Here is a 13,083-nt window from a genome sequence, read left to right as displayed (position 1 = left end):
TTGCTCTGTGCTATTGGTGCACACCCCTGGGCTGAAGTAGAAAGGAACTTCGGCAAGGAGCACTAGGGTTATGGTTTGGTATTTAATCCCATTACCCTTTATACTGCTTCCAAAATAATTGTTTTAATAGTGTTTCTAATCCCCACAGGCAAATCTTCCAAAGAATTTCCAAACTCCAAGCAATTTAAGTATGAATAGAAATTGTGCCTATGTCCACACAGCATTTTTCAAGCTGCAAGCCATGAAATCAACGTAGTGACTTCACTACTAGCACTTTGTTTGAATGAAATTATAGAAAATATTAGCATGTATTGCAATAATAAGGGTAAATTTTTATGACTACATACACATATATGTACTAGGTTGTGTTATGAAATTTATTTCTTCCTGTGTGTCAATGTTTTTAAAAAGCTAAGGAAGTCACTGGCCTAAAGTATTAGTTTTACCTGTTTTTATTCCTTAAAAGAAAAAAACAACTTAAATGCATACATACAGAATAGAATACACTTATTTAAAGTTTTGACAGTGAAAAAAAATTACAGGTTAGATATTTAATCCAAGGTTTAACATAAGGATGAAAGCAATTTCTTTCCTTTAATAAATAACATATTAAACTAAATATTATTCTGGAAGCAAATCATCTAATTCTTCATCAGCAAAATCATCCTCATCGATCTTTTTTTTGGCTGCAGTTTTTGGTCTTTCTATTTCAGGGCCAAGTGGGTCCACATAGGAGGCATCTAGGTTTCAAAAGAGATTGTCATGTTAGAGTTATGTAAACAAACAAAACAAATGTGAAACCAATCAGGCTCATAATCAAAATGAGTAACTCAGAGTGAACAGAAATGGTCTCCCAAGTCATTTTAAATTTTATCTGCAAATATCAAATTCTTAAGAATTCCCAGCGACACCTTTTGGCCATCTCACCAGTCTTCTTCAGACCTGCTATGCCTGGAGGAACTGGGTGGAGAGTACTTGCCTATTTCTTTATTACTGCTACTTTCATAAGGTTCATTTGTCCCAGGTAAAGCTCTGAGTCTGGCACTTAGTCGTTCACCTTTACTACTGGCACTATAGTTCTGGCCACTATCTGAAAACACAAAAATAAAAATGCATTTGTTTAATATGTTGAGAAAACATAAAACTACATTATGCATCTTAAAGCATACTTATTTGCCAAGAAACAAGCAGGTTGTTTAATTTGGAAGCCAGCTTCTTAGGGATGTAATTCTTGTTTTCTGAAATTTAAAAGAAATATCTTGTGGGAATCGATAATATAGATAAAACATCACTTAAGAGTAGTCTGCGTATGTATTCTTTCAAATGTGTGCTTACTTATAGGTTTCAATTTTATGGAAGAACTTAAGAGAAAGTAAGAGATCACCCTGACTAGTATAATCTAGCAACGAACAAAGCACCTGAAGAAAGAACAAATGGGAAGTCACAAGCTCAGATCAACCTCCTATCGTGGCTGGAGAGGGGCCCTAAAACCACATCACATGAAAAACAGCACAGGGGGCTAGGTACACTTAACCTAGTGGGCAGAGAACCTAGATCACACAAGCACTTTCTTCAAACATTTGAAGTGTGTTCACAGAGAAGAGGATTAGACTTCCCCTGTATAGCAGGATAGATTTTGGCTGATATAATGACAAATTTAAAAAAGAATTATAATTGCCCAAATAGGCAATGGCTGCCTTAGGAAAAAATGTAATATGTATCACTGAGGATTTTCAGATAAAGCTGAACACTAACATTAGTAGGAAATGTTAGTAGTACTTTTTAACCAGAAATTTCTGTGATATTTCCTAAAAGAACTACTCCTCTAGCCGCACAGTTTTCCTTTCTTCCCCTTAGAATTCCTAGAGTGCTATTTTTTCTATTATGTAAGCCTCACTTCTAATGAGAGTAGTCCACTGATAAACACACTGACCATTTCGTTTTTGAATATACTTTGTCTTTTAGTTTACTGATAATGTCTCTGGGAATAAATCAGAACAAGATGGTCTTTAAAATCCCCACATTTCAAGATTGGCCAACTGACCCAAAATAGTAAGTCTTCTCTAAGGTTCTTATCCAAAACCTTACCATTTCCCCTACCACTGACGTTACGGGAAAATAAAGCTCTTTAGTGTATTGGATATGTCTACACACTTTAGTATATTTTAAATTATTTTGTGCCTGTCTGTTTTTTGTCAAAACGGAAGTTAGTTTTTCCAGCAGAAGTGTACATGGGTGTGTTTTAAACTGCCCGAGTGAGCGCGAGCCAATCGAGTTTGTAAAACACTGCTCCAGGGGTGTTTCTTTTACTTTGCTTTTTTTTCTGAATAATGTAGATCCTACCTGTCTCCAAGGAAGGTTTAAGATAAGCCACCAAATATATACACAATAACTATACAGCAATCTTTTAAAAGATGAACGAGTATGTGAGAAGAAAAGTTTGGGTGAGAAACATAAAACAAAGTTGGCAGGGAGTGGTCCAAACAGGCCTTCTTGCCTTAGGGTTTGCAGTCAACGAAGGGCATACACAGTTCTTTGACTCACAGGTATGTAAGATATGACAATCAATGTCTCCACAAAAATGTAGGTGTTCTCATTACACAGATAAGATGGAAATGCCTCACAGAACTGCTCACTGAGGAATACTGCGAAATGTCAGAAACACACCCTCAATTAGTAAATACGACAACGTTATTTCACTTTTTATATAGATGTAAATTACCAACAAAACCCTGATAGCTCCCTCAGGCACCCCAAACCCTTCTGAAATCCAAATCCAAATTCTTAGCCTGAAAGATTCAAATTTTGTGGAAAAAGCAAACCTTTAAAAAATAAAACCTGGGGCTGGGCATGGTGGCTCATGCCTGTAATCCCAGCACTTTGGGAGGCTGAGGCAGGCGGATCACGAGGTCAGGAGTTCAGGATCAGACTGACCAACATGGTGAAACCCCGTCTCTACTAAAAATACAAAAATTAGCTGGGCGTGGTGGTGCACGCCTGTAATCCCAGCTACTCAGGAGGCTGAGGCAGAAGAATTGCTTGAGCCTGGGAGGCAGAGGCTACAGTGAGCCAGATTGTGCCACTGCATTCCAGCCTGGGCTACAGAGTGAGATTCCATCTCAAAATAAATAAATAAATAAATAAATAAAATAAAAATAAAGTGCTTATATAAAAAATAAAACTTGGCTGGGCAGAGTGGCATGCACCTATTATCCCAGCTGCTTGTGGGGATGAGGTGGGAAGATCACTTGAGCCCAGGATTTCAATGCTGCAATAAGCTATGACAGCACCACTGTACTCAGCCTGGGTGATACAGCAAGACCCCATCTCTAATATAAATACATAATAATTACAGTATTTGTAGTCTTTGAAGATTGGACTCTATAGTTTCTGTTGTTGCTTACTCTTAGTGGCTTATTTCCTCATGCGTGTGTACTTTTTCTTAACTGTAGCTTCTTATCCTTCGGAACTTAAAAGTGCAATCCTCCAAGGAGGATTTAAGTTTATTTCTTGTAGGCACCTTGTAGCCTCACCAACTCAAGTCCACTTTAAACCAAATTTTCAGCTTGGTGTTCTTCAGAACACACAGATATAATATGTATTCTAGCTCCAAAACTATGTGAGTGAAGGCTTACTTATGGTTAGAATTATCAAAGGAGCTCTTCTTGTTTTCTATATTAGAACCAAGGTGAAAATCCATCATCTGTAGGGTGGCCTCTTTTCTTTTTTTTTTTTTGAGATGGAGTTTCGCTCTTGTTGCCCAAGCTGGAGTGTGATGGCGTGATCTTGCCTCACTGCAACCTCCGCATCCCAGGTTCAAGAGATTCTTCTGCCTCAGCCTCTCGAGTAGCTGGGATTACAGGCAAGTGCCACCACGCCCGGCTAATTTTTTTGTGTGTATTTTTAGTAGAGATGGGGTTTCACCTTGTTAGCCAGGCTGGTCTCAAACTCCTGACCTCAGGTGATGCGCCTGCCTTGGCCTCCCAAAGTGCTGAGATTACAGGCTTGAGCCACCGTGCCCGGCCAGAGTGGCCTCTTTTCGACTTGACCTACTCAGAGTATTGCCAGTGAGAAGTCCTAGCTTTGTGACAGGAATTCTTTGATCCGACCTCTGCTCTGGCCTTTTTGAGGCCCCAGGCCTTATCTCTTGGTCCCCATGAGTGTCTATAATCTGAGATTCTCAATCATGAGGGATTAGCTAGGCAAATGCCAGCTCCTGCACTTGCTTACTCTTTTGGATTTAAACTTTCTAGATCTTTTTGGCCTCCAAACAATTTCCTTCTTTCCTACCAACTCGGCCATGCATTTTTAAAGTTTTTTTCATTTTATTTTTTCCTCCTCCTTCTTTCTTTTCTTTTCTTTTTTTTTTTTTTTAACATTCAACATACCATTTTTCGGAGAGCTATACTTGGAGTTTTCCTGAATATTTAGACTATCTATCATCAGACACAGATATCTGTAATAATTTTATAGTCAGTAGAAACACACAAAAATGTTATTTAAAAGGCTAAGTCTAACCCCTTTATTTTTCAGATGAGAAAACAGGCTTAGGATAGTGAAGTGAAGTGACTTGTTCAAGAGTGCATAGTTGGTGACAAGATCAGCATCAAAACCCAGCCTTCCTGACTGCCAGCCTAATCCTTGCCTGTTAGACAAATAGTGCCTCTTTAGCAAAGGATCTGTGTAAAGTGTGGCACCTGGGCCTTATTCATATTCAGATTCCAAGCATATGCTATTCCAAGCTCGGCAGTTTGGCTCGCCCCACAAAATGTGGCTGTCTTAATAATGACAGTTAAGCATTTAAAGGAAACTCACAATCTCTAATCTCTTTTCACTACCCTGTATTTTAGACCCTTCTGCTGGCCCCGGAACAACCTGACCCCCTCCTTGCCTTATTAAGCAAGTCTGCAAAAAAATCTTAACACATTTCTACTTGGTGGCCAACTACATCCTGACTTGACCAATTATTTTTACAAAGCAATGCATACTAAGAAGATGATCTATTTGTAACATTTTAGAGTGATGTAGTTTTAAAATTATGAGGTTTTTTTTTTTTTTTTTTTTTTGTAAGAAAGTGACTTTTAAGCTGGGTGTGGTGGCCTGAGCCTGTAATCTCAGCTACTCAGGAGGCTGAGGCAGGAGGAGAATTTGAGGCCAGGAGTTCAAGAAAGTGAGTCTTATAAAAGGCTCTATTCACAGAATAAATTAAGTAAGGTTAAGGGGCTAACTACATAAACTTTGGTGAAAATTTCTCTCCAAATAAAAATGAATTGTTTCCAAGGAAAGATAGTCTTTACTAATTTAGAAAGAATATGGTTATGAGCATGAAAATAATTTATAGCAGTAATAAACTTAAGATAGAAAAAATAACTGTACAGGGAAGATGAAAAGCAATGTCCTTCATTTTTGCTAATTTTCTAAACACGTTACGGTAGAGATTTTTATCATATTTAAATTCAATGATTTTGTGAAACTGAGTACATAGTACATTTATATAAGTAATGAAAATAAGAAAAATGTATCAATTTCTTTATCTTTAACACCACCGATGCTATTTTAAATTCTGATGAGTGTTAACTGTGCTCCTGCTCAGTACCTTATGCTGTTCACACCCAGCCACTGCCTTCAGGAACTTTACAATCTGTGGGTGACTTTTACCTTAAGCATTCACTATAAATAATTTCCATGATGTCATACCTATAACACATTTTAAAGATCCAACAAAAGTACTTGCCTTTCCTGCATTTTTCTTATTTTACTGATTTCTATATGAACATTATTTTGTTTAGAGAAAAGTAAAAAGGAAACTACATTGTGTGATTATTATTATTCACTGCACTCCAGTTGCAAATAAGATTGTCTCTCGGAAGTTAAATCATCTCTCAAAGCTGTTAAGTGATCCAAGTCTATGGAGGTCCCAATGGCAACAGCATCCTCTTAAAGATCAGCCAAGGAAGCTCGATGTGGGATCTCACTGCAGTGGGGAAGAAGGGGCCTGTAATAACTGCTCCAGGGTGACACAACTGTGGAGAACATAATTCAACTTGGAATTATTTCCAGTTGAACATTTAGTTTATTCCCAATGTTTCTACCATAAATAATGTGATCAATATGTGTGTACATAATTATTTCTTTAAAGTAAGTTCCTATCAAAGGTTATGGGCATTTTAATTAATTTATTTATTTTCTGAGATGGAGTCTTGTTCTGTCTCCCAGGCTAGAGTACAGTGGCGCAATCTCGGCTCACTGCAACCTCCGCCTCCCGGGTTCAAACGATTCTCCTGCTTCAGCCTCCTGAGTAGCTGGAACTACAAGTGTGAGCCACCATGCCCGGTTAATTTTTGTATTTTTAGTAGAGACAGGGTCTCACCATGTTGGCTAGGCTGGTCTCGAACTCCTGACCTTAAGTGATCTGCCTGTCTTGGCCTCCCAAAGGGCTGGGATTACAGGCGTGAGCCACCGCACCGGGCTGGGTATGGGCATTTTAAAGGGCTTGATGAATATTTCCAAACATTCCCAGCAGGGTGTGCCACTTAGAACTGCCCCCAGCAGAATTTAGTTAATAAAGAGTGCTCATCTCATCTCATCCTTGCTATCCTTGGGAATTACCTTTTAAAAAATGCATTGCTAATTTTATAGGTTAGTTTGTGCTGGTAGCAAGCCCTAAGCCTGTCATAAACAGGCCTTAAAGAAACTGGCCATAAACAGGATTTCTACAGCAATGTGACATGCTCGTGATGGCTATCACACACACTGCTAGAAGTTGTTGGTATACTGGAGCAGCACAAGGAAAACCTGGCCCCCCGGAGCGGAAAACTGCTCAAGCCACAAACAATAGCAGGAGCAGCCTGTGCCTTAACAACATGCTTTTGCTGTAATCAGTCAGGGCCTGTTTCTCTGCTCCTCGCTAAAAATGCTTTGTTTCCCATAAGGAATGCTTTTAGCTAATCTATAATCTATAGAAGCAATGCTTAGCACTGGCTTACTGTCAATAATATGTGGGTCAGACTCTGTTCATGGCTCTCAGCTCTGAGGGCTGTCAGCCCCCTGGTCCCACTCTGCACTCTATTTCTGTGTCTGTGTCTTTAATTCCTCTAGCACCGCTGGGTTAGGGTCTCCACAACCAAGCTGGTCTCGGCAAGTTTGCATTGTTTTAGTTATTGGTGAGGCTGTATATTTTACCACCATGTGTGAGAGAATACTTTATATCCTCTTCTCTACCTCCCGCAACTCATTCACTTCTTAAATCATTGGAATCTGACTTTTGCCTCTAACAGTACACTGAGACTGCCTTCTTTAGGGCTATCAAAACTATCTTAGTGGAAAAATCTAACGGCCCTCTGTAGTCTTCAAGGCCCAATTAATCAATACGTATGTAATCATTTTTAACATTCCCCTTCCCTTAAGCTAGGAAGTCTATCAATTGCCCCTATTAGTTTCTTATTTTTTGAAAGTACTATCTAAAAATGAAACTTTCTAAAAAATTTCTGCCCATTCCTTTGAATGTGTAATGAATATAGTGGTTCTTTTTCAAATCTCTTCTTAAATAACTCTCTTTTGGTGAGCTATAAATTGATTTCATTATCCATTAGACACTTTGTAAAAGTTTTTTTGGTCCGTCTCTTCTAAGAAGATGATATTCAATTTAGCCTCTATTAAGATGCAATAATTAAGATCTATTCTCACTCCTTAAGTATGAGGAAGTATTTGTTTATACCTAGAAACACTGAAGAGCATTAGACAATACCTTTGGGACCTTTAGGAGGACTTTACTGACCAATTTACCTCTAGGTGCTCTGTAATCTGACTTGCAAATGGCCTATCCTCTTATTACCAGGAAGCTGGTCTTCCTTTGCTCCTGTCCCTTTCCAAAGTTAAGAAGCAGCGCACCACAGCTAGGGATCCAAAGTACTTTCCCAACCCATAGTCCAAGAAAGTAATGACCTCATCAGCTCAGATGACATAATACTCTGATAATTTTACAAGGACCATTGCTTGGACCTAGCCTTACTCTGAGAATTTCAGCTCATTCTTACATTGTTACGGCTGTGATTCTCAGTTTGATTTCAACCCTCACCCCCTACTTCTATTGATCCAATTACATTATTACCCAACAAAACCTAACAGGAATATATTAAAATTGTAAAAATGAACGCCGATAGCTACTGTATAGGCAATACTCAAGTGAGGAGAGGGAGACTCTGGAGGGACTCAGTGAAGAGAACAAAGGAAGTAACATTATATATTTGTTATAATGGCAAACTTAAATACTTAATACCTAGCATATAAAGAGGATATGAGAGGTGAAGCTGGAAGAATGTTGGTATTTACTGAGTACTTATTATGGCTAGAAAACGTGAGAAATGCTTATCTGTAGATAAAACAGCAGAAAGGTAGGAAGGGAAAGAGGGTAAAAACTCATAAAATGTGTGTTTGTATGTATGTGCACACACATATATAAAAAATATGTATATATTTTACAGATAGGATATATGCATGCATATATATGTGTGTATGCATATATATGTATGTATGTGCATATATATTTTGTAAAAGTTTTGGATTAAATTTCCTGTGCTTTTTGTAACTTGCCTCTGCAGGCAATTATAAAAAAGGAGTTTCACAAATGTTTTGATTAACAGCAGCATTACTGAAGTAAATATTCAGCTTTCCAAATTGGTAACTTCAAGAACCAACATTTATTTTTATTTATAAGCACTAGTATTCTTGTTTAAAAAAACAAAATTCAACTCAACAGTGAGACAGGGGTACAAGTGGTTACACTGCATGGATAAACATGACCCTCTTGTGTTAGGGAGAAACTGAGGCTCTCACACTCAGAGGTCACACACTGGCAGTGGTGAGAACATGGGCGCTGGCACTGCAGTGGACACTGGTATTCCAGGCCCTGCCCATGCACTCTCTTTGACAGGCGGGAGTCACAGTAGCCATGCTCACCCTTGCACGTGCTTGCCCTTATCAGGAGTTTCTCTAAGAGCTTTCCACACGAGCCCATTTCCTCCTCTCAGCAACCCTATCAGGAAGGTCCTGTTTTCACTCTCATTTTACTGATGAGGAAACTGTGACAAAGAGATTTAAGTAACTTGTTCACATAAGATGTGATGAGTTCAGGAAGGGGGGTCCATGGATGTTGAATGAATGCCAGGAATGGGGATTATGACAAAGACTGAAAACTCAGGGCAACAGGCTAAGGGCGAGAGGAAAGGAGCATGTTCTGTTGAAGACACAAAATCTCATCATATGCTCTGTGATGTGTGTTGACATAGTAAGGTGGGTGAGTTGTAAACAACTAAGGTGGTTTTAAGAGAAGTTCACTGATACAGACTTTTACTGTTCAAGCTGTATACCAGGATGAAATGGCTTCAAGCAATGCTTTGATCAAAAGGATAATTCCCAGGCCCCACCTGTCATTACCAAAAATATTCATGGAGATTTTGGCTTAGAGCAGGGATTAGCAAATTACAGTGTGTGGGTCAAATCTGGCCCACCCTGTTTTTGTCTATCCAGCAAGCTAATGATTTGTACATTTTAAAATGGTTAGGAAGAAAAGCAAACAATAATAATATTTTGTGACATACAAAACTTATATAACATTCTAACTTCAGTGTCCAAGAATTAAGTTTTATAGAACACTATCACATTTATCCACTTATACACTGTGTACAGCTGCTTTCAATACACAACAGCAAAGTGGAATATTCTCGGTAGATGAGACTTGGCCTGCAAGCCTAAACTATTTACTATCTGGCCCTTTACAGAAAAAGTCTGCACACCCCAAATTACTGAGAATTACTGTATCAGAACACAGGGGACACACTGGCAGATTACACCAGCTGGGTATACTGGCACAGGCAAACTTTTTCTGGAACTGTAACACTGAGACTACTTTGGTGCTCTGGTGCTGTTCACTATCTTCTAATACTTATTATTCATCAAGATTCCTTTGTGATACATACCGTATACAAAGTGGGCTGGATAGTCGGGTATCCTGCAAAACTATGGTCTGGATTTATGGGGTGAAGGGACATGCAAGTTGGGACTGAGGCTGACAGGCATGATCCTTAGAGAAGTGACAGCACCCGCCCCCTGGCCTCTCAAGACTCCCTCCCCACATAGATGCCCAGCAATCCCTCCTGTAATTGGCTGAGTTGTGTCGGCCTGTCCTCTACATTTAGGCCTATGCACCTCCTCAGAGCGTACGCTCCTTGTCTCGTCCACCTTGGTGGGCACTGAGCATGACTTGTTCATTCTCTGCTTGTGACACCATCAAGCCCCAGCAAAACTGTGGAAAGGTGTTAATCAGCCATGCTCAACCTTGGACTAGAATATTAAAATATAACTGGCCGGGCGTGGTGGCTCACGCCTGTAATCCCAGCACTTTGGGAGGCCGAGGCGGGCGGATCACGAGGTCAGGAGATCGAGACCATCCCGGCTAACATGGTGAAACCCCGTCTCTACTAAAAATACCAAAAATTAGCCAGGCGTGGTGGTGGGCGCCTGTAGTCCCAGCTACAGGGAGGCTGGGCAGGAGAATGTTGTGAACCCAGGAGGTGGAGCTTGCAGTGAGCAGAGATCACGCCACTGCACTCCGGCGAGACTCTGTCTCAATAAATAAATAAATAAATATATATATATATATATATATATATATATATATATATATAAAACTTCAGTTTTTTTAAATAAAATATGTTTACAATGTGCTTTATAAAAGATACCACAAAGTGAATTTCTGTTCACTGAATCTTATTCTGATTTTCATTATAAAATTATTTTCAGTCTAAAATTGATACATTTTCATTGGAAAATTTTATATCCAAGACATAAAAATCAAACTAAAAAATGCAGAAAGCCATTAAAAATCACACAGGGTAAACCAAAAAGCACTTTAAAAATGAAAGCTTAATAACACCATGCTCAAAATAAGTCACAAAATGCCACTATCATGCAAAAATAGAAAATGCCATCCAAGAAGGAATTCTTGTGTCTTGAGGACAGCTACACATGAGAAGCAGATGTGTTGTCAATTTCTCAACCTTTAACAAAATTCAACCAAAACAATGGGCAGAATATAGTTATTCCCCTCATCAGTTTATCTGCAGAGAATATAAATACTGTTAACTATCAAGACTTTGAAATCAAAAGGAAGGAGAAAGGGAGAGAAGCCTCACAGCCTGGGTTCATTCTGACTTCACAGCCAGGGCCAGCCTTGGAGTGTGGCCTGTGCTGAGAACTGGAGAAGGGGGACAGAAAACACGATTCCTGCAGAAGTGTCAGTGTGGAACCAGCTTAGCCACAGAAAGCAGCATTCAAACTGGGATCCAGGATGAAATGAAAAAGTCTGGGATGATGCATAACTCGAGATGTCAGAAAATAAGGAACGAAAAGGCAAATGATGGGGGAAAGCACCCTAGGAAGGGACTGATGAGTGCTTTAAATTTGTGCCAGAAGAACCTAGTAACACGCAACTCTGCTTGTAAAATGCCTCAAGAGCACAGAGTTTGTATGCCAAAAGTCTCTCGTGAGAATAAAGCTTATTTGTGCACTAGAACTGACTATTTGTGTTGGACTGAAATGGACTGGAAGAAAGAAAGGAAAACGGATTAAAAAAGAATAAGCAGCAGTGGGAGGCCAGGACCAGAAGGGGACTCTTCAAGAGGAAGGCCTCTCTTTTCTTGCACACAGGTATCAGATCTGGGGTGGCCCTACCTCTCTTCATTGTCAGTCCCTTCTTCCCTGACCGTGGAGGAGGTCCCTGGCCGAGTGAAGCCCTCTCTGTGCTCTGATGTCAGCATGACTGAAAGAGGGCTATGGGAAAGGTCACCAGGGAGGCTGGGCAATTCTTCACGTCAAAGGATCTGAACCTGCGGTGGCCTGAGGCACACTGATCAGTCTGTTTGAGAGGCAGCTGTCAGTCTTCCTGGGGTTACTTTCTCGAGGGTGGGACCCTGGACACTGTCCCCTGGGCTCTAGGGAAGCACCACACCATTCAGCAGTTTTTTGGGTGTGCTATCACATCCCATTAGGAGGTCCTGATGTTTCTGAGGCAGATTTTCAAAGTGATGACATCTGGAAAACTAAGGCTTAAGTTAAGGGGAGAGATTTTATAAACTTACGAATTACCAGGGAAGGGTCAGAGAACTTAACATAAGGTTGTTGATGTTTAGAAGGAACTGGTTGGTTATTCTGAACTTTTTTCAGAGAGGAATGCAGAATCCTTAGGGGATGGTGAATCTGGCCCTAGAATTTTATTTTATTTTTTATTTTTTTTTAGAATTTTAATACTTAATACTTCCTTAGGGGTTACTCAAGACAATCACTCCTTAAAGGGACAGTTATTTCCAAGAGAGCTGATATCACATACTTCCTGCTTCCTAGGAGCAAGGATGAGCAAGTAGCACTGTGCTGGTCTGGGGAGCTGTCTAGAGTTGCTTTTGACTGTTGCACAATGCCTAGTCTGTGGACTTCTTGGCTGTTAAGAACATTTTTGGTACACATCCATGATCCCTCATCTACAATTCCAAATTCCAAAGAGGTCTGAAAGCCAACTTTTCAGGTGGCAATATATAAACTTCTTGGGTATAGAACTTGACTTGATTTGAGCCTATTTATAGTCTTTATTTATCCTTAGTGTGAATATTCATGTTTCACTGAATTAATATGTCTGAGGTGCTCTCCTTGGGTAGTATGTGATATACGGCTAATACATCTTGCTTTCTAAACTCCAAAAGGTTCTGAATTCCACAACACACCTCGCCACAGGGGTTTTGGGTAAGGAGCTGTGGGCTTATGGCTGCCTCTGGCTTAAGAACTGCTGGGCCAGATCTCTCTGACTAAATCCAACCCCAGATAGTCACACGGATCCATTAAAGTGGAGTGTGTGAGATATCTGGGGCTAGGGAAGAGCAAGGAGACAGGAGTATCCATCAGGACCATGGTGGCTGAAGAGGTGGAAGTGGCTACTCTTTGATGTGACAGACTGCCTTTGGTACTCTTGAGGCTTGGGCTCAATGCTGCTTTTACTGATTTCTCCAGCTCTAGGTAATGGCTCCTGAAGATAAA

At 39.9% G+C, this 13,083-nt stretch overlaps 1 protein-coding gene across 1 annotated transcript in view; it reads right to left on the bottom strand.

The window, feature by feature from the left end:
- Positions 1 to 436: 436 nt before the first annotated feature.
- IFT88 (intraflagellar transport 88) overlaps positions 437 to 13,083 on the bottom strand; it is a 109,037-nt gene continuing 96,390 nt past the window's right edge. Inside the window, exons 26-27 of the mRNA XM_058438160.1 lie at positions 980 to 1,090; positions 437 to 740 (exon numbers count right to left, since the gene is read on the bottom strand). Coding sequence (XP_058294143.1) covers positions 622 to 740; positions 980 to 1,090 — 230 coding nt within the window. The 3' untranslated portion in view covers positions 437 to 621. The remainder of the gene's footprint in view (positions 741 to 979; positions 1,091 to 13,083) is intronic.

Source organism: Hylobates moloch, unplaced genomic scaffold (genome assembly GCF_009828535.3).
Source record: "Hylobates moloch isolate HMO894 unplaced genomic scaffold, HMol_V3 SCAFFOLD_4, whole genome shotgun sequence".
Lineage (NCBI taxonomy): Eukaryota > Metazoa > Chordata > Mammalia > Primates > Hylobatidae > Hylobates > Hylobates moloch.
Note: the sequence above shows the minus strand (reverse complement) of the source record. Positions and strands in the feature narration are given on the sequence as shown.